At 39.4% G+C, this 27,595-nt stretch overlaps 1 protein-coding gene across 1 annotated transcript in view; it reads right to left on the minus strand.

The window, feature by feature from the left end:
* LOC130911343 (hexokinase-4) overlaps positions 1-27,595 on the minus strand; it is a gene marked incomplete at its 5' end in the record, with an annotated part of 42,599 nt that overhangs the window by 9,166 nt on the left and 5,838 nt on the right. Inside the window, 7 exons of the mRNA XM_057829228.1 lie at positions 417-650; positions 15,490-15,645; positions 17,314-17,497; positions 17,556-17,655; positions 20,050-20,145; positions 20,216-20,335; positions 27,414-27,568. Coding sequence (XP_057685211.1) covers positions 417-650; positions 15,490-15,645; positions 17,314-17,497; positions 17,556-17,655; positions 20,050-20,145; positions 20,216-20,335; positions 27,414-27,568 — 1,045 coding nt within the window. The remainder of the gene's footprint in view (positions 1-416; positions 651-15,489; positions 15,646-17,313; positions 17,498-17,555; positions 17,656-20,049; positions 20,146-20,215; positions 20,336-27,413; positions 27,569-27,595) is intronic.

A 27,595-nucleotide genomic window follows, 5' to 3' on the forward strand; every position in this document is an offset into this window, starting at 1 on the left:
ACCTATAGTATTTCTTACCAGATGTTTTTACCGCCTTATGCAAGATAATCTGCATATTGCCGTGTTTACCAAAACAAACACTGAACAAAGATGGCATCAACACTTTGCCCGTTTCAGAAAAATCCTAGAACCGCCACTGCACCATCCCATGGGGTTTCAGAATCAGCAGCTGTCAAATGAAATTCCTCGAGCCTCTAGGGTTGAAGAACTAATGCCAAGGCAAAGGGCAGTAATAACCGAATAATGATTTTTTTTTTTTTTTTTTAAGAATGAATTATATGCATGTGTATTTTCTGGCTTTTCAGTTTTTCAGCCAAGTGTTTCTAATATTTGGTTTTCGGTGTCAGCCTTGAATTTTGCTTTCGGTACATCCCTAACTAAAATATATTTGGTGCGTCTTAGGCAGATGGTCTCACCATGGGTGCAGCTTGTATACGGAACCGTCCACCCCCACGGTAATGGTGAGGGCCTCTAAACCGCGTCGCTCCCGCATCAAGTTGATGACGCCGGCCAAGCCTGCGCCGCACATGTGAGCCGAGCGAGTGGAAACGCTCTCGCAGACGAGACCCACGATGTCACAGTCCAACTCGGACGGTAGAACACCCAGCGAAGACAGAATATTGTAGATGTGCTTACGGTCACCCGAATCACTGGAAAGAGTCAGGCACAATATTATATTGCTGCTACTACCATTTCTTTTGAATGCATCACTTACTATAAAGTTTGGGAGGGAGCATGTTTATGTTTTTTTTGTTTTTGGTAGTATTTTTTTTAGTTTTTCCTATCTAAAAACAGCCTTTTCGGTGTTTTCTCCATACAAGGCATGCACAATGGCAGTAGACACCAGTGCTGGATAGTTTATGTACTACTAGTGGGTTAGTAACAAAGACAGCGTTCTACTTCACCAGCAGTGTGTGTTGGAGTTTTTGTATTGGAAATAAAAGAGCCCGTGTATGATAATGCAAATCCAACAGCTCAACGGCGCAATTACACGAACACATTTGAAAACTAAAAGGTCCCATTACCACCTGCCTTTTCACAACACTAAAATAAATTGCTCAAGAATATCCAACAGCGTTCTGCACGGCGGCAGCTCAACAGCAGTAACTACTATGCATGTCCTTTAATTCGTATTTGCGCCATGTTAACCCTTCCTCAGTCAACAGTTAACTTTTCCATTCCAGTAGCGCCTTATTCAACGTGATTCGGTAGCAAGCAAGGTGGCAGGTGGTGACCATGTTATTAACAAAAAAAACAACAACTTCGAAATATACTGTATATGTCACATTGTGCTGAAGATTGTCGTGTCATGGTCATTTCCTGCTTTATTTCCCTAATCACCAATTGGTTCCACCTGTCCCCCATTAAAGGGCAACTGAAGAGCTTTTCGGATTTCGCTTGAGTGTTTTACTCAGTTGAATTGTATTAAATGCATCATTCGCTGTCTCAAAAAGTCACATTAAAAAAAAATAATAATAATGATTGATTGCGTAGTTTTTGAGTTATGGCCATAGCAACACCATAGCAACGAGGGACGCGCCGCCCTGCCGACCGCTACCTGATGACGTAACTTCCAGGGAGCCTCGCCACCACTCTGAACACAGAAATATAGCACCATGCTATCCTCACCATATATTGCAAACATTTTCTATGTTTTACTCGCGAGATTCGTCATGCCATCTCGATGTGTAGCGATGAATTGCTCACAGGAAGACTCGAGACTCTATGAGTGGTCTAAAAAAAACTTCTTCTGCAAAGGTTTGGACCGTTTTTGTGAGCATGCATACAGGTCCCCAATCGGCTCATTGTTTTCATCATTTCAGCGACGACAGCTTTGAAAACCTACAACAATGCAACCTTGGTTTTACAAAGACGTAAGTAGACCCTCCGATTCTAAAATTTGATGCACTTCTGTTGATAAACGACGGGGACTCCTACTGCCTGTTTGTTGAAGCGCGACATTTTTTGCTGTAGCTGTTGCCCTGTCATAAGTAGATAGGTTTGCTGACAGGTCTACTCATGTGATTTTATCACTATATCAATAGGTATTATGTAAATTCAAATGTCCCCAGCACCAAATAGGTCCTTGGCTCGTTGTTTTTTTGGCCTGTCACAGGGTAAATATAAAGTCTATATATAAAACCTGCCAGGCCTTAATGTATCAAATACATCTCAATAAAACAATAACTATTGTACTACAACATCAACATCAAGGTCTGCCAATTTGAAGCGGGAACAATAGCATCAAATAGATGCTGCTTTGACTGGGGCATTATTATTTGATCACCAAGAAATTATTATTAAATTAAAATTAGAATTCATCCAATATTTTCATGCTGCTGTGATTTTTTTTTTTTCTCCACCAGGAAGCCAAACATAAAAAATTAAGCGGCGGAAACCCTCAAAACGATGAAAAAAGTGTTGCAAGTCAGTCGACACCCAGTTTCCCAAACTCAAGAGAGAGTGCGTCGAGTCATATGATGACCCAAGTGATGCGGTGTCCAGCGATGACGACTGAAGAGATCCTATGAGGCCTGCCAGATGCTGAATTTCTTCCGTCTGCGACATCAGATGACGATGACTTCGCAAATGTAGCAAATTTTGATGACATGAAATCATAAACTAGTCATATATACAGTACACAGTTTTTTAAAAGAAAAATCTAGTTACCTTCAAATTTTAATGATAATGATTTATCTTTGTATAGAGAACACTTAATGCTACAGAAAAGAGTAAATACATTCGGCAGAACAAGTATTTGATACACGGCCGATTTTGCTGGTTTTCCCACTTGCACGCCATGTAGAGGTCTGTAATTTGTTTCATAAATTCTCTTCAACTGTGGGGGACGGAATCTAATACAAAAATCCAGAAAATCACATTGTATAATTTTTAAATAATAAATTTGTATTTAACTGCATGAAATAAGTATTTGATACATCACCAACTAGTAAATATTTCGGCTCTTAGTTCTTTTTTAAGAACCCCTCCTGTTCTCCACTCATTATCGGAAGTAACTGCACCTGTTTGAACTTGTTACCTGTATAAAAGACAACTGTTCACATGCTCAAACAAACAAACTCCAACCTCTCCACAATGGCCAAGACCAAAGAGCTGTGTAAGGACATCAGGGATAAAATAATAGACCTGCACAAGGCTGGGATGGGCTACAGGAAAATAAGCAAGCAGCTTGGTGAGAAGGTAACAACTGTTGGAGCGATTATTAGAAAATGGAAGAAGTTCAAGTTGACGGTCAATCTGCCTCGTTCTGGGGCTCCATGCAAGATCTCACCTCGTGGGGCATCACCGATCATGAGGAAGGTGAGGGATCAGCCCAGAACTACACGGCAGGACCTGGTCAATGCCCTGAAGAGAGCTGGAACCACAGTCTCGAAGAAAACCATTGGAAACACATTACGCCGTCATGGATTAAAATCCTACAGCACACGCAAGGTCCCGCTGCTGAAGCCAGTGCATGTCCAGACACGTCTGAAGTTTGCCACTGACCATCCAGAGCAGGGGTGGGCAAACCGGTCCTCGAGGGCCGCAGTGGGTCCTGGTCTTTGTTCCAACTGATTCAGCACACACAGTATAACCAATGAGGTTTCAGTGGAAACAAGGAGCACCTGACTGCAATCAACTGATTGCACTTGTAAGAAACCAGATTGGTGAAAGGCTGTCCTCATGATGGGTATGAACAAAAACCCGCACCCACTGCGGCCCTTTGTGGAATTAATTGCCCACCCCTGATCCAGAGGATGATCCAGAGGAGCAATGGGAGAAGGTCATGTGGTCGGATGAGAACAAAACTGAACTGTTTGGTCTAAACTCGGCTCGTCGTGTTTGGAGGAAAAAGAAGGATGAGTACAACCCCAAGAACACCATCCCAACCGTGAAACATGGAGGAGGAAACATCATTTTTTGGGGCTGCTTCTCTGCCAAGGGTACAGGACGACTGCACCGTATTGAGGGGAGGATGGATGGGGCTATGTATCGCCAGATCTTGGCTGACAACCTCCTTCCTTTAGCAAGGGCATTGAAGATGGGTCATGGCTGGGTCTTCCAGCATGACAACGACCCAAAGCACACAGCCAAGGCAACTAAAGAGTGGCTCCGTAAGAAGCATCTTAAAGTCCTGGAGTGGCCTAGCCAGTCACCAGATCTGAACCCGATAGAAAATCTATGGAGGGGGCTGAAAGTCCGTGTTGCCCGGCAGCAGCCCCGAAACCTGAAGGCTCTGGAGAAGATCTGCATGGAGGAGTGGGCCAAAATCCCTGCTGCAGTGTGTGCAAACCTTGTCAAGGACTACAGGAAACGTTTGGTATCTGTAATAGCAAACAAAGGTTTCGGTACCAAATATTAAGTTCGATTTTTGTGATCTATCAAATACTTATTTCATGCAATTAAATGCAAATTTGTTATTTAAAACTCATACAACGTGATTTTCTGTTTTTTTGTATTAGATTCCGTCCCTTACAGTTGAAGAGAACTTATGATACAAATTAGAGACCTCTACATGCTTTGCAAGTGGGAAAACCAGCAAAATCGGCAGTGTATCAAATACTTGCTCTCCCCACTGTACATATTTCGCACTGCCATAATAATTTTTCAATGTTGCGCTAGTCCGTTGCTATCCTAACTTTGTATTGCTTACTAACTTAATGTTGCTTACTAAATTTATGTTCTTTGATGTGTGCTATTGTGTGCTTGGTATAACTTAGCTTTCTATGTTGCGTCACAATCTGACAGCGAAAGCTGATGCTCATTCAACATAAATCTGGTATCATTTAATATTGTGGCCTATTGAATATTTTTTCAGAATGTAATATAATTACAATATATTATATACAAATAGAATACATTAAACAGTAAAGAAATTGTGTCAATGTTGTTTACAATTTATGGTTTTATTTTTTTAATGTAATCCATGCCCCTGTCAGTGCTTCAGCCTCCTCAAGTTTGGCTCTCACGTCTGGGATCTCCTGACGACACAGGCATACTCTTGGAAGGGTAATTACTTGACGGTTTACAGCATGGGTGTCCAAACCTGTCCTCAAGGGCCGCTGTGGGTTCTAGTTTTTGTTCCTACCAATTGAGCACAGACAGTTTAACCAATGAAGTTTGTGCTAAAACAAGCAGCACCTGACTGCAATCAAATGATTACACTTGTGAGACACCAGATTGGTGAAAAGATGGCGTCTTCTTTGGTAGGAATGAAATCCAGCAACCACTGCGGCCCTATGTGGAATAATTTGGACATCACTGGTTTACAGCAACACCTGGAAAATAAAATCGTTTTGTCATTTATTTTGAAAACTCAATAACATATCATTCATTTAGCCACATTTGGGCTAGCTTTACCATATTTAGATCGGTAGGAGCTGTCCCGTTACCTAATATCCAGTTTTAGCTATGTGGAGAGCATGGAAAAATATACAACCATGTAATCGCATTCTCTCAAATAAAAAATCACGATGCTGGACTTAGGCTTACCACTCACTCTCCCGTTCGTGAAGTGTCAAGCTGTCAATTGGCGTCATGACGATATCTGCTGTGTCACGTAAATCGCCGTCATCTGACGCCTCAGGTTCAAACATGTAGGGATTAATTGTAGTTCATCTTTCCTGGGAGCCTTTGCCATTGGAAAGAGCCATCCTGAATGGATACCTTTGGTGGAAATATCACTGACATCGTTGTCGCTGCTATGCTAGCTGTGGATAGTCTTCTCTGTTGCGTCGGGGAATCTACGTCACACTTCCGGGTTTGCAAAGGGACCATTAACGGAGTGCAAAAAAACTAAAAAAAAAAAACGCAAATTGTCCTTGCAATTACGTGTTGATAATGTCATGGTTGTTTTGACGAACTCGTCCAAAGTTTATATTCGTAAAATTACACCAAAATCCGGAAAGGTCTTCAGTTGCCCTTTAACTTCTGTCCTCTTTGTTTTGTGCCAGAGTGGCTTTGTCTGCTGACGCATCATCAGAACCTGCTGTTATCCACAGCCAAAGTCACCATGTGAATCAAGAATTTTGTAAGGCCTTTAAGTTTTTTTGCTACTTTGTTTTTTGATGGTGTTTTTGTCCTCCATGGTGGAGTGGATTTTTGTTTGAGATCCTTTGTTCATTTTTGACCCTGACGGAGGGTTTGTAAAATAAAGTCTCTTTTTAACCGCATCTGAGTCCTGCCTTGAGTTCGGTCCTGACTGTATATTTATTTATTATAGTTAATTATTAAGTTAAATACGCTATTGTTTCAATAAATTTTATTTATTTTTAACATCAACAAAAAAGAATCTACCAAAACACTTTTTTCCCACCTCAACACCAGGGGAAGCTGCAGCCCTGTCCTGGACATGTCACGCCTTCAGTCCACTGACTAAGGCCACGTCTACACCTAGCAGGGTTTTTTTTAAAGCGAGGATCCTGGCCTCATACGTCCTGAAAAAGGAATTACGTCTACACCACCACGTTTGTAGAAAAAAAGCATCCACAGCCATATATATTCATTTGCTTTTAAATCATAACATTCATAACAAAGCGCGAAAATAATTGTGGATAATTTTGTCTCGTCCTTCACTTGTGTTGTATTCCTCAATATGCAACAATGCTAGAGCAAAGACTTCACTATCAGTTAACGGGACAGCTCCTATAGATATTGCGCCGCGCCTTCCCGGAAGAGGCCGACGCAGGCAGGTAGAGCTGTGATGAACTCAAGCACATGCTGCGTTCTAACACCGGATTTAGGTGGAAACGGAAACAGGACGAAAGTTTTAGTGCATACAAGCAGGCACGAGTGTCTCAAAAGTGATTTGGTCAAGGATTCAAGGTAATTATATTTTTCGCACCATGCATGCACTTTGAAATGTTAATACAATGAAATCAATGGAAAAAATTAGCCTAATGTTAGCTTGAAATATTTACGTAAAATGAATAATGGCTGCCCATTTTTTTGCTTTTAACCAAGAATTTAAAGTGTTTCACGTTCATATCTATAAAATACCCGGGTTTTGTGCATTTATTTACAAGAATTTTCAACCTAAAAAGTTTGTTGTTTTGTTACGGCCGCCACGTTGGATCACACAATAGCTTAATAGTTTGAAATATTTTGGTAAAACGAATGATAGCTGCCCAGTTTTTTTTTTTTACTTTTAACCAAGAATGTAGAGTGTTTTACATTCATATGTATTTTTTTAAATTCCAGGATTTCCGCTTTTTTTTTTTTTTTTTTTTTTACAAGAATTTTCAATTTTCTTAAAAAGCTCTGTTTTGTGACTTGATTGTGATTTGATTTTCCTTTCAGAATCTCCCTGGACAAGGATGCCATAGAGCAGAACAGGCAGTTCCTTTCTTTCCATATGATCCTGTGCTGGGAGTGCTGCCCACCATGGCCAATGTGCTGATGATTGGAAAGAACGGGAGCTACTGGACCAGCGTAAAGAGCTTCATGGTCAGCAACAGGCTGGCCCTGTACCTGCACTTGCTAAAGCCTGTTGGGTTCTTCCCCGGTGACGTGTGGGCCGAGCTTGCCAGGGAGCTGGCCGACGATCAGCCAGACCCGCCGACGGAGGAGTTGCTCCTCGCCGCAGTCGGCAGCTATGCCGGCTACCTGGCCAGGAAGGTCCAGGCCAACTCCTCTGTGGCTCAGACCCGACCTTGCAGGGGTGCAGGTGCCAGGAGGGGCAGAGGCTGGCCAACACCATTTTACCGCACATCAGCAGGTCCCCCCTTCAACTGTTTTTGTACGAACTTCTCCAAGGATGTGACTTCAAAAGCGAAGGAGAACAAGGCCTTGGAGTGGCCGACCGGCAGGAAGGGGAGCAGAGTCAAGGAGGGCAGGAAAGAGACGGCTAGGGACAGGGACTTGTACAAGTCAAGGAAGCCATAGGCCAAGTGGCTATGTGATTGGTGAAAGACGAGGGCCAGATAGCAGACAAAATTATGCAATTGTGACATCGGAATTCAGTAATTTCAATAAGTTGCCATTGTATATAGAAAAATTGATATTTTGCTTTTGTTCAATAAAATTAAGATTGTTCTGCATGCTTTCATTAAGTCTTAAGTTTTTGATGTGAAACTTGAGTGATTTATTAGCTGTGAAAAACATATGTCAAAATTGCACTAAATGACAAAAATTTAAGTTGCTATTTTGGTCAAAAACTGATACGATATGCTAAATATTTTTATTGATCCTGAAAATACAGGTGATTATCTCTGCATTTGGTGATTTTTAGCGTAAAAATCTGAGAATTTTATCGTCATTTCAAGTTTTGTTATACTTACATAAAAGAGAATTGTGATTTTATAAAGGAACAACTTTTTATGCCGATGCTCATGAAGACTCATAGCACATAGCACATATAATCTAATAGAGTCTAATAATTAGAGCTAAACCCACAGGGAAGGGATCCATGTTGACTAAATGTAAACATTGGTTTATGTGTCACTTAGGAACAAAGATTGTCACAGACAGGGATGTTTTCACGGTTAAATCTTCAGTTATCAGGGTCCATGTGATGGCGCTACAAATGCAGAATTCGTACATTTTCACTTTAGTAGAGGTTTTTAATATCCCTCCAAAAAATGCGTGTGCGTGTGGATGATAGGCCACATCGTAGAAAAAAGTTCTTTTTTTTTGCTAATATACCCTACCACGTGTAGACATGGCCTCAGTGAAATATGCCTCACTTTGTTTCTCACCAGCATATGTGTCTGCATACTAGGGATGCAACGATACAATTAAGTCACAGTTCAGTACGATTTTCGATACAAGGGACACGGTTTTCGATTCGATTAAATACATTTAATGCTCTGAAACAAAAAATACAAGTGTTTTTTTTTGTTTTTTTTTTTATTTTACTAACAAGCAAAACTAACAATGCCATCATATAAACATGCATTATAGTGCATACTATTTATGTGCTTACTTCTTACTGATCTGAAGAAATTTTGTATAAAAATGCTGAGAACAATCTTTACTGTTTGTAATGTGAGGCGGGGCACACTGTTGATTGCTACTGCTCTCTTAGCAGGTATGTTTACCACATGAGCAAAACATCGTATTAGTGGTCCGAGTCCATCTGTGTTACGTACTGAATTTTTTTTTTTTTAATTTTTTTTTTTTTTTTTTTTAATGGGGATCAGAAGCAACACATTAAAGAGGCAATCAGCAGTAGATGTGCCCATCATCAGTTCATCAAATCCCCCTTAACTTTTATTTTTATACAACAACCAAACAGAACGACAACCCCAAAAACAAACAAACAAACAAACAAAAAACAAAAAAAAAGAAAAAAAAAAAAAAAAAAAAAGAAAAAAAGAAAACATACCGAAACCCACCCCCCGACCCCTAAAACCCCCGGCACATATCTCCGACCCATGTATTGTTATGAACAAAGGCTACATAACCAAAGTGTACATCTATATTCTGAGAGTTTTCAGGCATATTTCAAAAATTTAAATCAAGATGACAATCTGTGCTCCTAACATATAACAAAAAAGGGTTCCAAGTAGAGCTGAAACGAGTACTCGAGCAACTCGAGTAACTCGAGTTTAAAAACTGATCCGAGTAATTTTATTCACCTCGAGTAATCGTTTATTTTGACAGCTCTAAGCATCACGTTTTGCTAGGACTACTTTTAATGCGGGACAACGCGCTGTCACGTGCGGAGAGGAAGAAGGGGAAAAAAAAAAAACTTACCGCAGCCGACAGCCGCCACAAACGACGCCGACGTTGCTAAATACTAGCCCGCACAATGCTACATTGGTAACAGGCAGCGTCTGGCGCGTCTCATAGAGATCACATGTATGTTGAACTAGATGCGAAATGACAGACTCTGCCGCGTCTGAGCAGCGTTTGTAAACAGCCGCCATCTTAAAGCAGTAAAGAGCTAAGCGCTAATAAAGAGCGCTAAGCGCTAATAAATAAGATTAACGTTACTGTCGCTACTAGCTCACGGAACGTTAGCCCTGCGGAGGGCTAGGTTTCAATTAATTATGACCACTGTCGATGCGTGGCTAACGTGTCTTACATACAGGCTTTAACATAACATAGCACTGTGGAGTGATGAGGGTGTAAAATAAAAACTTACTTACTAACTATCAATTTTAGCTCAGTAGTCATTGCTGGATAAAACACCAAGTAGCACTGGTCCCTAATGTGCTCCAATACAGCCTGTATCATACATTTATTTTGAACACTGCAAAAACTCAAAATCCTATCAGGACTTACAGTTTAGACTAACTTAAAACTTAACTAGAACTTAAAAATGGCTTGACACAAAGAGAAATTCAATTGAAACACGTGGGGAAAAAATCCTAACTTTTAAGTGATGTGTGTTATCAAGCGTAACGGCATTTTTAGGTAAGATATATATATATATATATATATATATATATATATATATATATATATATATATATATATATATATATATTAATAAGATCTAAAAGTTTTTTGAGTGAAAGCAGTGAATTAGTCTTTTTTTTAAAATTCTAGTTACACCTGAGATGCAATTGTTGGCTGTTTTCAACAATATACAACGAAAATAAAGACATTGATTGACTGAAAATGGTTCAAGATTAGATGAAATGTCTTGTTTTCTCACGTATATGTATAATTGCTCTTCACCTAAAAATATATTTGTTTTATCCGATTACTCGATTAATCGATAGAATTTTCAGTCGATTACTCGATTACTAAAATATTCGATAGCTGCAGCCCTAGTTCCAAGTATTTTCAAAGGACCCAGATGATCCACCGAGTGTCAGTCTAATTTTCTCCAATTTGAGAAAATACAGCATCTCTTTAATCCAATAGCCTTGCGTAGGCGGTACTATTTCCATCGCAAGAGAATTAGCCTCCTGGCCAAAAAGGTTGAAAATGCAATGAGGTCTCTCTTCAGGGGAGGAAGAGAACGTGCAGATGGAACTACACCAAACAAGGCAGTCAAGGCATTTACAACAATATCTAACTCAGTGACCTTGGATAAAACAGAAAAAATGTCAGACCAATATGAAGTTAATGAAGTGCATGACCAGAACATGTGGACATAATCGGCTGGAGCCTGCTTACATCGATCGCAAGTGGATGAGACTGTATCAAATAATTTGGCCAGCCAAGCTTTAGTATAATGGTCCCTGTGTAGGATCCGGCACTGAGTATAACTATGTTTTGCACAAATTGAAGATTTGTGTGTCCTATGTAAGACTTCTCTCCAGACCTCCTCAGATATACTCATTCCCAAGCTCGACTCCCAAACCGCTTTCAGGGTGTTTAAGGTGGGGTCTGAACTGATTTTGTAAATGTTGGAATAGACTGTCGTTATTGCACCCTTTAATGACGGCAAAGGTGTTAAAAAGGTGTCTAACGCAGAGGCGGCAGGGAGTGTAGGGAAGCTTGGCCAAAGTGAGCGGACATAACTGCGAATTTGAAGATATCTAAAGAAATCACCATTAGGCAATGAATACTTTCCAACTAACTGTTGAAAGGAAGCAAAAATTGAATCCATATATAAATCCTCAAATGTTTCTATGCCCAGCCTAGTCCAGGTAGTGAACGTATTATCCAATAGAGAGGGAGGGAAGGCATGATTAAGCGAAATTGGAGCCTGACAGGAAGGCGCCTGTAGCCCAAAATATTCTCTGAATTGGTTCCAAATTCTGAGACACGAGAATACCACAGAATTTCGTAAATATGGAGAGGTGGATGACAGAAGTGGTGAAAACAGTAAGGATTTCAATGTCACCGGTTTAACGGAGTTGGCTTCGACAGCGAGCCACAATGAAATGCTATCAGTGTTCCCACAGCGGAGCCAATATGAAAGGTTTTTAATGTTCGCTGCCCAGTAATAGTATAATATATTAGGGAGAGCCATTCCACCCAGTTCTTTGGGTCTCTGTAGAGTTTTATAGCGCAGCCTGGATTTCTTTTTATTCCATATAAAATCTATAATAAGGCTGTCCACAGATTTGAAAAAAGAAAGAGGGAGAAACATCGGAATGCACTGGAACAAAAAAGAAAACGGGGGAGAATGTTCATTTTAACCGCGTTTATTCGAGCCGGAACGGAAAGATTAAGCAAGGACCATCTTTGAAAGTCCTGCTAGAGCTGCACAAGCAGCGAGTTAAAATTCATCTTACGAAGGTTACTCCACGTGTCAGCCACATAGACTCCAAGATAGACAAACCCTGATTTAGATACTTTAAATGGGAAGTTCTCTAACGGATATCCTTTGGCTAGCTGATTTACAGGAAATATTTCGCTCTTCCCAAAATTCAGTTTATACCCAGAAATTTCACTAAATCACTTAAAACAGTGAGAGCTGCAGGGATAGAGCGAGATAAATCCGAAAGAAATAACAAAAGATCATCTGCATAGAGTCCGACTTTCAGCTCCACACCATGTCGCACTATACCACGTAAATCAGGGTGACATTTCAGCGCAGCCGAAAGAGGTTCCATGGCCACCGCAAACAACAGCGGGCTCAAGGGACAGCCCTGCCTGGTAGATCGAAACAAGTGAAAATATTCCGAATTTATGTTATTGGTTCTAACTAACGCTTGTGGAGACGAGTACAGAAGCCTAATCCAGGATACAAATTTCGTTCCAAACCCAAATTTCCCCAGACAAAAAAATAAATAATCCCATTCCACTCGGTCAAAGGCCTTCTCAGCGTCTAAGGCCAACAAGGCCTCCGACCGATCTTCCATTGAGTGGTTGTACACAGCGTTAAAAACCCTTCTAAGGTTAAAAAAAGAGTGTCTCTCACGAATGAAACCAGTCTGGTCTTGAGAGATAATCAATGGCAGTACACCCTCTAGACGAAGAGCCAATAATTTAGACAGAATTTTAAAATCTACATTCAACAGGCTAAGAGGGCGATAAGAGTTGCACTTTACTGGGTCTTAGCCCTTCTTAAGAATCAGGGAGATACATGCCTGGTTTAATGTTTGGGGGAGTACACCAAGCTCAAAGGACTCCGTAAACACTTCCAGCAAATATGGAGCTAATGGCTTCCAAAACGTTTTATAAAATTCACTCGGGAAACCATCTAAACCAGGGCTTCTGCCGCTCTGTAAGGATTTCACTGCCTTTTCCAGTTCAGGTCCGGTAATAGGGCGTTCCAGCTCCTCTCTCAAAGTATAATTCAGGACTGGGAGCGGTATTTTGCTAAAAAACTGCTCTAATTGTTCAGGCCCAAAAGAGTGATCCGATGTATACAGTAATTTATAAAACTCTAAAAATGTTTTATTTATTTCTAAGGGATCTGATGTAATTCCCGAGTCAGTCTCCACTCGTGAAATTAACTGAGAAGATGACCTTTGACGTAACTGGTGAGCTAAAAGCTTATTAGCTTTATCTCCCTGTTCATAAAATTTAGACCTTGAAAGCAGTAAGAGCCTAATAGTTTGTTGTGAAGAAATGGAATCGTATTCCGCTTGAAGAGCCATCCGCTCTCTGTAAGTCTCAGGCAATTTAGAAACGGCATACTGAGCATCCAACGCTGCTATATTTCGAGAAAGTTTGGTCAGCTTTGTTATGGTTGTTCTCTTTTGATGTGCTTCATATGAAATGATTTCCCCCCTCATAAATGCCTTCATTGATTCCCATACTAACGTAGCTGAGATACCCGGAGTTCTGTTAACTTGAAAGAAAAAATACAATCGCTCGGTCATATGCTCAACAAAGTTCATGTCAAGTAAGAGTTGGGTATTGAGGCGCCAAGGTGGACGTGCATTTATGAATTTACGAAAGTATATCTTCATAGAAACTACGGAGTGGTCGGATAGAGTTATTGCGTCATATTTACAGCCAGAGGCAGCAGTAAGCAAAGAGTTATCTATTAAGAAAAAATCAATTCGAGTAAAAGTCCGATGGACATGCGAAAAAAAGGAGTATTCCGAGACATTAAACTCATCCATAAAGGCTCCAATTATTTTACTTGATCTCGACTGTGGCACTAAATTCAAAGAGGACCGATCTAATGAGGGATCTAGCCAACAGTTAAAATCACCGCCCAGCACTAATTTATATTCTGCCAAATCCGGTAACATTGAAAAAATCCGTTTAAAAAAACCCTCGTCATCCCAATTTGGCGCATATATATTGACAAAGACAACCTTAACTTCATAAATGTGGCCGATTACTATAATGAACCTGCCAGTAGAGTCTGAAATGGTTTTAGTATGAACAAACGGAATGTTTTTATGCAAAAGTACAGCCACCCCTCTTGCTCTACTGGTAAAAGAGGAAAGAAATATCTGGCCAACCCAATTACGTCGCAATCTGAAGGCGTCTGTGTTTCTAAGGTGTGTCTCCTGTAGATAAACAACATGAGCATTAAGTTGGCCTAAGTGATGCAAAATCTTACTCCGTTTAATAGGATTGTTTAGGCCTTTGCAATTCCAGCTCACAAATTTCACATCTCCGCCTAGCCTGATGTTAGCCATTGCAAGGGATGAGTGATATTGGGAAAAAATAAATCTGATGAGGCCTGTGATAAATGCCATATGCAATCAGAAGGAGATATGTGCCATCCTCCCCGTGCTGAAGAGCCCAACCCACTCTGGGCCCCCCATCCCAAAGTACACCTAAAAAGGACCCCACAAAACCAAAAGACAAGAGAAGAAAACCAAACAAACCAAGACAAAAAAACGGAAAGAGAAAAAAAACAAAAACAAAAAAAACAAAACAAAAAAAAAACACTTAGTCTCTCCGAGCAGAAGCATCCCAAAGGGGGAGCATGCTACCTTACCTAGTGACAAACTAAACTCTGTCATGCCTTAAACTAAAACTACCGTACGTACTGAATTAACAATATTTGCAGCATTATCTATAGTCACTAGTATGGATTGATTTGGCTTGCTTAACTTCCATTAAAAAAGAAGTCACGTTTGGTCATTACTGCACAACACCAGCATTTGACTATCAACTTTCATAAACAGAATGAAGTACAGTTCTCTTAATCTGGCACTCATTCTTCATCATGTAACCGTGAGATATCTCTCAGTGTCGTCCCATGGTGTCCAGCCGTCTATTGTCAAAACGAGTCTGTTAGTAGTAGTAGTAGTAGTAGACTTTGTTGTACGTATCCGTAAAGACAGTCTTTGTTAAATATGTACGAGTAGGGATAGCATATCAGCCACCCAAAATGCTGCCAAACAACAGATCTGAACGACACTTAAGCTGGCATTCCGCCTCCTTAAGTTTCTGTCTTTCTTCACAAGCACTGATCCTTGTGCGCCACACCTCCCACCTTTCAGGCTGTTTGGGGGAGGAGTCGTGAAGGGGGGCTGCTAGCGGCAGAGTTTGTTTTTTCAAGGCAAAGCTGCACCGGACATTTTAGCGAGAGAGACGACAAAAATACATTCGGAAAATACATTTTGGGAGCTTTTCATTTGGATCGAATGTTTTTGCGTATTGAATTGAAGAGGGCGTATCGAATGGTTCAATACAAAACCGAGTATTGTTGCATCCTTACAGCATACTCACCTTTCCACCTGCGAGACGTGCCTGGTCTCGAAGCTGCTGCGTTTCTTCAGCATCTCTGAGGCCTCGCCATTGAACAGCAGGTTCTCGTTGACCAGCTTCATCATGACCAGCCTCGCCAGCTCGCCCATGTACTTGCCGCTGATCAGCTTCTCAAAGCTGCGGGGTGACAAAAGAACAAACAGTCGGAGTGCCGGAGAGGCCTGAGTGAATCTGGCCTTAGCGGTTGTCCGGTCGCCAAGGTAAACAACCCATTAAGCCTACTGGCTCTGCGGCCAGCTCATTAATCTGACAGCCTCGCCCGAGGGCCGGCCGCTGACGTGTGAGGCCCACGACCGTCTATAAACACCCTTAAGCAAGTGCAACCGGTAGCTCAGCAACCAACTCAGATGAGCGTCGGGTGAGCCCTAAAAAAGAACACTGCCAAAGATTAAATGTGTCACTGTAAGAGAACAGACCAATTACAGTGGGGAACATCATTTTTGTTGGGTTAGGCAGCTGTTTTTTTAGGTGTGGAATACAAAATTGATGCCAGTTTTTTAGATATCAGCTTGTTTTCTAAAACAAATAAAAAATCAAACAATGACATAGAATGAAATATGAAAGAAATACAGTAAGAATGATGAGTATGTTTATTTAAAACAATTATATTTGTTTTTACAAAGCATATGGCTAGTTGTGTTAAGTAATAAAAACAATCTGTGACGAACAAAATTTGATGGGCTGGAACACATACTGACTCATCAGAACAAAACTCTAACAGATTTCTTTTTTAAATGCTATCCGCTCTTTTCGTTTGATGTTGTAAATATTTTTATGGACAAAGTGAACGAGTGGTTAGGACATCAACCTCACAATTCTGTAGCTGTGGACTCATGTTAATGTATAAGCTATAGTTCATAGATATAAATTTTTTGGGGTGGGGGGTCATCCCCCCGGGATCCAGGGTGGTCCCCCGGAGCATTCGCACCACCATTAACTGGCTTTCAGGGAAGGGATGAAGGGACGCCCCACCGCCGCCTACGCATGCCCCAACCACCGCCCGCCCACCCGGCCCACCAGCCACCCCCGCAACCCCCCCAGCCGAAGCAGCACACCGAGGGACCCCCACAGCCCACAACGTACGAGGCAGGACAGGCTCCCCAATCGGGGTGGGTGACACACCGCTGACCCAACGGGGCCTTGCCAGCTACCTGCGCCGAGCCCAAGGAGGAGAAAAGAAAGGGGACGGCAGGAGCCGGAAAACGCCAAGATGCCGCCCCTCATCCTCGATGTATATGATGCATTAAAATCAAGGGGGAGACGGCCCAGGACTGGCCCAGTTCAGACTCCCCCCGAAGACATGCATGAGTGTGTAGGTGCCAGAGGTGAAAGATATTTACAGTGCAAAAGGAAGCGTGCATGAGCCCCGCCTGCCAAAACCACTGGCTGCAGGGCGAGAGAAGCACCAGGGCCCCGACCACCCCCCGCCCCAGACTAACCCAAGCGCCCCCACCCCCTGGGCACCCACCCTGCATCCCCGAACGGGCACCACGCCAAGCGCCGGAGACCAGGGGACAACCACGCCCCCAGCAGGGGACAACAAACCCCACCCCAGATCCCACGGGCCCCAGGCAGGCCCGCCGATGACACCGGTCAGCTACAGTTGCCGAATGCTGGATGGGTTGTCCCATTGGCAGTGTATCAAATACTTGTTCTCCCCACTGTATATATGTATATATATATATATATATATATATATATATATATATATATATATATATATATATATATATATATATATATATATATATATATATATATATGTATTTACGAGATAACACTCACAGCTGCTGTCCAGGATTGACCGAGTTCTCATCCACCACTCTATCGTACTCCAGCCTGAACTCTTCCAGCTCGCCATTATCTCCGAACGCCCCCCACTCGGTGTTGACGCACATGCGGCCCTCCTCGCCTTCCGCCAACTCCACCGTCCTCATCTCTTCCATGTAACAGGCATTGCAACCTGTACCTAGTAAATAAAGTGGATTAGATTGTTTACGGACTGGTTTTGTGTCATTATTTCTTACCGACAATCATCCCCACTTCACAGCTGCGGTCCTCGTAGTAGCATGAAATCATGGTTGCCACTGTGTCATTTACCATGGCGACGACATCCATCTCAATATCCTGAATGGCATCAAACAGTAAGAAGTGTAAGAAGACAGTAGTCATTGACAAACTCAGTTAGTGTTGGCTTGCAATTTGAATGGTGTTGCAGTGGACAGACATCCACATCTATCTGACTGACTATCCACATATTTGTGTGACATATATTTTTAAAATGAAAAAAATTACTGGTGGCGCAAGCAGATGCAAAATTTACCTGCATGATGTCAAATCTTATCTTTTTTTTAAATTGCTAAACTGTAAAGCAAAAATTCTATAAGCATAGGCGGAGTTTGACTTTTGGGGCGAGGGTGGGCACAACATGTTAATGACCCCGAAACGCAGTGTCAGCAATAAAATGAACTTACAAGAATATTTATAACAATAAGTTGACAATCAGGGCTTTTTTGTTTCCCATCGTTCCTGAGGGGAATTCTAAATCAGGCTGCTTAGGCAATACTTTTCGCCAAGATCGTCATCCATTGAATATGATAGCCCCGCTGGTGTCGTGCCAATGTAGTTAACCCAGTCAAAAATTGAATCCCCTGGGCGGAGCCATATGGAGGTAGATTTGTGTCTTTATTATTCAATTAATAAGAAATGGCTTCAATAAAAAAAAAAAAAGTTGCTTCAATCAAAATATATATTTTCAATTAAAAAAAAAGTCGCTTCAATCAAGAAAAAAAAAATGTGTTTGAATGCAAAAATAAATTTGAAACTCAAAAAATTCACGTGAAAGCTATTTTTCTTTGAAATTTTTTTTTTCAATGGATGGATGGAGTCAAGTTTATTTTGATTGAAGCAACTTCTTTGATTGAAGCAATGTTGAATTGTGTTTGGGCCACATTTTAGCTAGGACGTTTTTGTCTTTACTATTCAATCAAAAAAGTTGCTTCAAAAACATATATTTTCAAAAAGAAAAATCACTTCAATCAAAAAAAAAAAATCAATCATAGAAAACGTTTTTGAATGCGAAAAAATATTTGAGATTGAAAAATTTGCATTTGAACACTTAATTTTTAATTGAAAAAGTTGAAGCAATCCTTTTTGTGTTCGGGCCATATTATGGGTAGGACATTTGTGTCCAAATCATTCAATCCCAAAAAAGTTGTTTCAATCCCCAAAAAATATTTTCAAAGAAAAAAAAACATTTGAAAAATAAAATTGCTGTCCCCTAATTCTTTTTTTTTTGTTTTTTTTTTGTGTGAAAATTATATGCAAAGCAAATGACCGTCTAAGATGCTAGTCACATGATCTGTTCGAAAAGTAATTTTGACCCATATATATACAGTATATCTATACATTATATACAGTATATATATATATGTATATGTACTGTGTATATATATATATATATATATATATGTATATATATAGTACTGTGCAAAAGCCTAAAACTTTTGCACAGTACTGTATATTTTTATTATATTATGTATATACAGGATATACTGTATGTATACATTTTCCCCAAGTGGAAGCTTCCATGATCCTAATAAATGTAATAATTAAAAACAATATATATATATATATATATATAAGAAATTCAATTTCATGCAATGACACTGTTCTGCCATCTGGGGGGCCTGGCCCCCCCTTAAAATCCCCTTATGTCTATCAGGGCAAAATTCAACAATGAATAAAGTCCCATTATTTTTCAAATTTGAATGGATAAAATGGTTATGATTTTTAAAATTCTGACATCTAAGGCACAGGTTGCAAACTCAAGACACGGGGGCCAGATCTGGCCCAGCACTTATTTTTGACTGGCATACGAAGGCAATCATGTGATTCACAGAATGTTTACTGTTTTTGTCCTTTTATTAAAAATAAATAAATAAATAAAAATAAAAATATAAAGTAAAGAGAATACCTGTTGTTCTCCATTTTTTGTTTTTTTAATAAAACGATCTAACAAATTAAAAATAAATACATATAAAATAATATAACAAAAAACAAGAATTTTTACAGTCTTTGCCTTTTGTAATAAAACATTTTTACACTTTTTTAATTAAAAACAAATAATTACATTTACATTTTAAAAAGAGATTCTATACTTTTTTAACCTTGTTTATATTGTTAAAAAGTATAATTAAATAAATAAATAAATAAATAAATAAATAAATAGAAGAATATTTGCCATAAACTGGCTGAAAAAAAGGGATTTGACTTTCTTTTCCGGTCAACAGTGTCTGTAAACAATTAATTGCCTATCAAAATAGTTGTTGATTTTATTTTCCAATCCATTATTTGTCAGTTAGTCAATTAATTAGGACAGCCCTCGTTGACAGACACACATTAATAAATGTGGCCTACGACAAAGATGGTTTGAAGAAACGTAATATACAACATTGCAAACACAATGAGCATATGTTATTATTTCACATTATTATCCTGTTTGCTTTGATGCATACATACCCCTCTTCTTTTGATAGCATCTCTTAGCAAACCCACAACATTATTCCCTTCAGCACCAGAAGCCTTGAAACCTTTAGTCCAGTTGAGTAGGATTCCCTGCAGGTACACAAGAGGCTGTAACCCTACTGAACAACAAGTGAAAAGAGTTATTGAGACGGCATGCTACTTTGTCAATGTCCTCGTGGCGCACCGGGAAGGAAAATGTAAAACCCAGAGGAAGCTTTTTGTGCTTGATGTTGTGCTGGTCTAAAAAGTTGGACATGCATTCTGCAATGTAGTCAAACAGCTGTAAATGAGAGGACAACAACAGTAATATGGTTGGGAACCTCTTGGTACCTCCCGATACAATTTGCGATAAGAGGCTTGCGATAATAATGATCTCACAGTACGACAATTACTGATACACGGGTCAGGAAATCAATCAACGATGCAACTAGTAATTAATTTTGCCTGACTCCGTCAATGGTAGCCAATGAGTAGACACTTTTCTAGTAGAAAAGTTGGCTCACAACCTGTTGGTTCCTTTATTAAACAGTGGTATTATTTTAAAGCAATATATCGGTTCTTAGCAGGAACCTATTGGGATCAGAGACTGGTACTAGTAATGCATTTACTCAATTCCATTTATTTGAGAAAAATGTACTTCTTAGAGTAGTTTTACCATGCAATACTTTTGACTTTTACTTGAGTAGATTTGTGAAGACGTAACACAACTCTCACTCCGCTGCTTTGGGCTACACTACAGTCATTACATTTTTCCTCTTTGTACATAGTGACTTTATTTTTGCACAGAGATGGTGATGGTGGTCTCAGTTTCACCAATACACAACAACAACCACATGACTCTACTTTAACACATGTTCCCTCTAAGCTGCACGCGTGCGCAATAGGGCAATACTTACAAATATGCAGCCCACAAGACATCTCTGCAGCGTACAAAATACAATTAGAAACCTATTGTAGGGTCACCAGGAGCGACACTTCTATTGGTGCATTCGATACAGCAACACGATGCTCCCATTGGTGGCTTACTACGCCATGTTTAGATATAACTTTGAGGTACATGACCTGAGTGGGTGCGGAGAAAAAAAAAAGAGTGAAAAGTGATTTAGTGAAGCAAATTATCAAATTATAGAACTGATATAATCAAGTTAATCAGACCAACAAAATTGTTTTCTGTTCCATTTTGCAACGTAACTACGTAAATCAACAACAGGTGTTTTGCCAGTAAAGTTTTTCTCATTGCATTGGTACGTTTTTCAGATCAAAATTGAAATTCTCAAAACCACTTGTTTAATCCTCACGACATGTCACACAAGTAGCAAAACAACATGGATTACTTGCAAAAGCTAGTTTTCTGTGCAAAATACTTCGTTTTGAGAATTTCATTTCTGATCTGAGAAACGTACCAAATCAGTTGAAAAAAACTAATACAGAGAGGCTGTCAGAGTATAGAAGAAACTAGAATAGAAGAACAAGTGGTGAAACTGTGTGAGATTTTTCTTTTCTTTTTTTTTAACCTGTCCTTTATAGCTGCTTAGACACAGTGAATAAGAAACTTGAGTGTCCTTATCGTCTGAACAGTTTTAATGTGGGGATTTGATATACTCCCATTGTGGTTGTTCATTATCACATTTATTAGTTTTTCTTAATTGCTTTGATACGTTTCTCAGATCAGAATTGAAATTCTCAAAACAGTTTGTGCATTTCTCAAAACACGTCACTCAAGTAGCAAAACAACATGGATTACCTACAAAAGCATTTTTCTGTGCTTAGTCTATCGCTCAAAATTACATTTCTCTGTCAATGAACATGTCGGTGCTGTCAGAATGACAAGTCCTTGTTTCATTATGTACAGACAAGACAGTCAGATTGCTTAGTTATGCTCTCAATTGAACAGTTACCGTATTTTTTGGACTATAAACCTCTATTGTTTTCTCCATTTTCACCCTGCAGCTATTATAAGGAAGCGTCTTATTTATGGATCAGCCGCTACACTAGCACCGATAAAGCTTGCCAGAATCTCGTCAGACTTACTCAAAATCTAAAGATGCGCCGATATCAGCAAGGGGGGACTGATCTAACTGACCTAAAATGGTGATATCGGTATCGGCGAGTACCAACAAAGAGGGCGCCGATACCATTTACCAGTCCAGTATTATAAAACTTGACTACAGCCTTTTTTTCTCCTGATGCTCACTACACTCTGTTGTGTGATGACACGTGATCACTTTGCATGCCGAGCAGCTATCGCTATTTGCCTGCTCCAAACCGGTGAGAGCGGGCCAATAGCTGCTCTTAGCCAATGCCGGGGCAGCTTTTTCATATGGAGGAAAAACAAAGTACCAGAGGAAAATGTCTGTAAATATTTCACTCTATAATCTTCGTCGCGTACAATGGCTGCATGCAAGATTTACGACCTGAAAGTTTGGAGAGGTGGAGTTAAATCGGCCAGTTTCAATACCTGATAAAACATTTGAAGACAAAACATGTGAAAGAACGCAAACAATTTAAGGCTGCAACAGCAGGACTGCTATCCAGAGAAAGGTGGCTGGACCGTAGCAACAATCTCTTTAATTGTCTTTTACTGAAAAGAAATGCTGCAGTAATTTGATACCTATTTCAAAAGTAGGGTTGCCACCTTTTAAAAATAGAAATTAGGGACGCTCCCCTCGTGCCCAAAGCCGTACAGGCGATGAAACAAAAGGGACATCCCTAAAACCCCAATAATGCATAGAAATGTATCTATTTCTATATATTCCTTATTGGTTTAAAACGGAATGCAAATTTTAATTCCCAATTCGGAACGGTTCCTTATTTCAAAGGAAGGGTGGCAAGCCTATTCAAAAGTGCTGTAAAAGTAAACAAAGTGAGCCAAGCTATGGGGCTAAGTGTGTGTTGCTGCTGATGCACAGAGAGGGAGGCTAATAGAGAGACAGGATGCTGTGGTCAGTTATTATCATTTATAATTTCATGTAACTTGCACTGTTTGGCCTTTGAGAAACAAAATTCAGGGTTTAAAAAAGTTTATTAATTATTTATTCATTGTATTTTTACCTTCTTACTGTTGGGCTAGTATTATACATATTTAATTTCAAGAATTTAGCACTATTTTGGCCTTTGAGAGCCAAATGTTTATTTTACTATTGTAACCCATACCAGGTATGCAATAAAATGTTCTACTGGATTCACATATCTATATATATATATATAAAACACAGACGAGGCTGAAAAAGCATTTTCTGCTTTGCACTCCTCTATAAAAGAATTGATGTCTAACATTTCGTTTGAAAAAAAAAAAACGACTTTAAAAAATTATTCACTTGCATATTTTAAACTTTTAAACAAATTACGTCACAATGAAAAAATTGACATCTGTTAAAATGTCACGGATATCTACCTCATAATTATCACTTAATTTTATTTTTTTCGTTACTGGCGCATTTTCCTCAATATTTTAGATGATAAATAATCGATCCAAACAAAGAAAAATTAAGGAAAAAAAAAGTTTCAAAGTGATACATGCTACATGAAGTTTTTGGATCGAAACAAGGTAAGTACGCGATAATATCTCGTTAAAGTCATGGTGTCTGTAATTCTGCTCTCGCGTGCTCTCACCTCTAGGTAGGGTTTTGCTGTTTAATTTTTTTTTTTTAAATGCCCTCCTGTTCAAAAATTTTCTTACCCCAGAAAATTAAGATTTTAAGTTTTCTTGTGATGTAATACACATGCATATAGGACAATTTTGAAATTTGGCCAAATTGGGGGTCTCGGAGCAGAAGTCATACATATTTATATATTTATATATATATATATAGTCACAGTTCGGTATGATTTTCGATACGGCGGAAAACACAGACAAGACTGGCGGATTAAGCCCGTTTTTAATTTGCCCGTTTTACCCTGAAAACCCCCGTTTACAGACGTCGAGCAACCGCTTTTGTTTCGACCTAGCCATAAAAAGAAGGTAAGCAATTATATGTAATAGTCGAAATGTCTGTCATTATTAGCTTAGAATCATTAATTGATGTCTAATATTTAGTTAAAAAAATAATACAACATTAAAAAATTATTCAATCGCATATTTTAAACTTTTAAACAAAGTAAGTCACAATGAAAATTTGGCGTCTGTAAAAAAGTCACGGATATCTACCTCATAATTATCGCTTAATTGTATTTTTTTGTTACTGCCGCATTTTCCCCGATTTGTTAAATGATAAATAATCGATCCAAAGAAGAAAAATTCAAAAATAATGTTTAAAACAGTAAATATATGAAAAAGAACATCTCGACCACTCCTTGATGTCTGCGATTTCTGCATGGCGACCCTTGTTATATCACCATGCTTCACCCATAAAATCCCCCCAAAATCCGGCTGTGGCCATTCACAGCTGTGTCTTGACACTCGGTGATACATGCTACATGGAGTTTTTGGATCGAAACAAGGTAAGTACGCGATAATATCTCATTAAAATCGTGGCGTCTTTAATTCTGCTCTTGCGTGCTCTCGCCTCCAGTTAGGGTTTTGCTGTTTAACATTTTTTTTTTTTTTTAATGCCCTCCTGTTCAAAATTTTTCTTCCCCCAGAAAATTGAGATTTTAAGCTTTCCAATGATGTATCACACATGCATATCGGACAATTTTACATTTCAAACAAAGTGGTATCGGTATGGTATCAGTATTGGCCGATACTGCACAGCCAGGTATCGGTATCCATATCAGGGCCAAAAATTGGTATCAGTGAAACAACTATCAAAATCTCATAATTTTATAGATGAATATGGCTCCATCTGATACTATATGTTGTTACAAAAGAACAATTTTAAATGGATGGGCATCCACTACTTGCTATGGCAAGGGAAAGCGATGCTAGCGTTGATTAGCCGTTTTCAACTAGCATTCGGAAGACTTTATTACTACAGTATTCTACATCAAAGCTGCTATGTAAGGGTTAGCGCTATTAAACACTTTTAAGAGGACTTCATTCCCTTCAAGTTTGGAAGGTAAAGTGGATTATATATCTTTGCAAATGTAGTGACCTGTTTTTATAAAGTTAGTTTGTTTTTAGGCATTCAGACAACATGTGTTGGTGATGATGATGTTTGTTTATCCGGTTAATAAATATAATTTTGATCAATCAAATATTTTGATGTAGCATCTATGTGAATATCCAATGTTAAGATATGGACACCTGTGGCTTATAGTCAGGAATGGCATATATCTGGATATATTTCTAAAATATTGTGGATTTTGGCCGCTTTATAGTCCAGAAATTACGGTACTCTGGTGGAAGACTCTGGTGCTGAAGATGGTGAAGGTGATCGTCTCATGAACGAGATTATTATTATTATTTTTTTTCATTTTAAGTGGGCCAAATCAATTATATAACAGTTTTTCCTCAATTGCTTTACTACATTTCTCTGATCAGACTTGTTCAATCCTCACGTTATTAGTGCGCATCAAAAAAGCAGTTTCTTATTTCTTTGAACAAGTTATACTATATATATTCATACACCCAACCCCAATACTAACCCTTCTCTGCTGTGTCCTATATTATCAGCTGCATCTGTCATGATGGTCAAAATTGATTATTATGGGTCTCTATTGAATAGTCTCACCACCCAAAACATTTAGTCATAAGTTCATTGCATAAGTCTTTACATGCAAAATGCATTAGCATGTTGTCAGAATAGCCTATATGTGTGCTTATTTCCAAGCCTTTTCGTTACTTATTTTACCTAACTTATTTACCAGTCAAAATTTGTAATAGTTTGGGACAATGTGAGTTTCCACCACATCAACATAACCAGGGAATGGTTTGCAACGCACAACAGAATGGAAATGGAGTTCTTCCGACCATACTTCCCATTCCTCCATCCCATAGAAGAATTTCCCCCCACATAGAGATGGCAAGTGTATGATCGCCAGCTTCACACTAAGATGATTCTCCTGGATGCCATGAATGCAGCATGCAGAGACATCACAGCAGATGCCTGCAGAGGCTGGATAAGGCATTCAAGAAGATTCTCTCCACGCTGTATAGAGGACAGCCATTGTGATGTGGATGAAAATTTGTGGCCCAACAGTCAATATGTGTAAAAAGAATGGGGGGGGGGGGGGGGGGGGGCAACAGCACTCAAGGTATACAGTAGTTGTGTTGAATGTCTTATGTTCACATTTCTCATTTAGCTTTTTTTTTTTTTTTTGTGATACTCAGTGCTGTCTTTTGCATGTCTCTGTATCGCAATGACATGGTCTGTCAAGACATTGTAAACACAGTAAAAGCGTAAACTGTATCTTGACCAGTCTCTTGCAATAAATCTCTCACATACAAAGGTGTAACTTGCAATTTTCATCAAGACTTACGTAAACCATCTTCGACATGAGAGCTTTCTACCAAAGTTGTATTGAGAGCATGACAAAGCAATTTGACTGCCTTGTCTGTACACAATGAAACAAGGACTTGTCATTCTAACAGCACTGACATGTTCATTAACACAGAAATTTAATTTTGAACGATAGACACTTTATTTTGCACAAAAAAATGGCTTTTGCAGGTCATGCATGTTGTTTTGCTACTTGTGCGACATGTTGTGAGGATTGAACAAGTAGTTTGGAGAATTTCAATTCTGATCCGACACAGGTACCAAAGCAATTGAGAAAAACTGTAATAAGCCATGTAATTTGCTATGATCCAAAGTTTTGAACAGGCGTGATACTGATGTGTGGCCACAGCGTGCACATCTAATGTTGCTCGCAGTGGTCCTCAGTGTGCTCAAGGAGCTGGGGAGCTTGTGTGTCTGCTCAGACACATGAAAATTTTTAGGGAACATTGATCATAACAGTCAGAAGTGACAGTGTTTTTTCTCCACTACAGGGCACTCATGCTCTTTGGACGGGTGATTTTTCATAGTTTTGTTCTAGTCTGAGTTTGTTTATTTTTGTATCTTTTTGGCCTAATATGATCATGTAATAGGTTATAGTATTGTATAATAATAACAGTTCATATAGATGAAGTTGTGCTGAGAGAAAAAAAATATACCATTATTTTTTAAAAATCAGACATTGTAAGCAGTTACTCAAAACTCATTACTTGAGTATTCTTTTCAACAAATACTTCTTTACTTGTAATTAAGTACCGGTACATTTTTTGGGGGGAAGACTACTTTTACTTGAATAATATTGTTTAGAAGAAATGCTACTCTTACTTGAGTAAAATCTTTGGCTACTCAACCCGCCTCTGATTGGGATACAAAGTATCGTGATGTATCCCCATATCGATATAAACGTGATTTATTGTCCCACCCCAAAACAGGAAGTGAGCAGTGTTGCGAAAAAGTGAAACATCTCGACAAAATCCTCACCATCTCGGCCGTTCCTGTCATGGCATCCTCAGGAATGGAATACATCTGATTCATGGTCTCCACTTTCCAACTTCTTTCCTCGTCCGCTCCCACCTTAACCAGCATTACGCGGAAATTAGTGCCCCCTAAATCCAGAGCCAGGAAGTCGCCCACCTCTGTTCCAACACATACTACACGTCAAA

This window comes from Corythoichthys intestinalis, unplaced genomic scaffold (genome assembly GCF_030265065.1).
Source record: "Corythoichthys intestinalis isolate RoL2023-P3 unplaced genomic scaffold, ASM3026506v1 HiC_scaffold_28, whole genome shotgun sequence".
Classification (NCBI taxonomy): Eukaryota; Metazoa; Chordata; class Actinopteri; order Syngnathiformes; family Syngnathidae; genus Corythoichthys; species Corythoichthys intestinalis.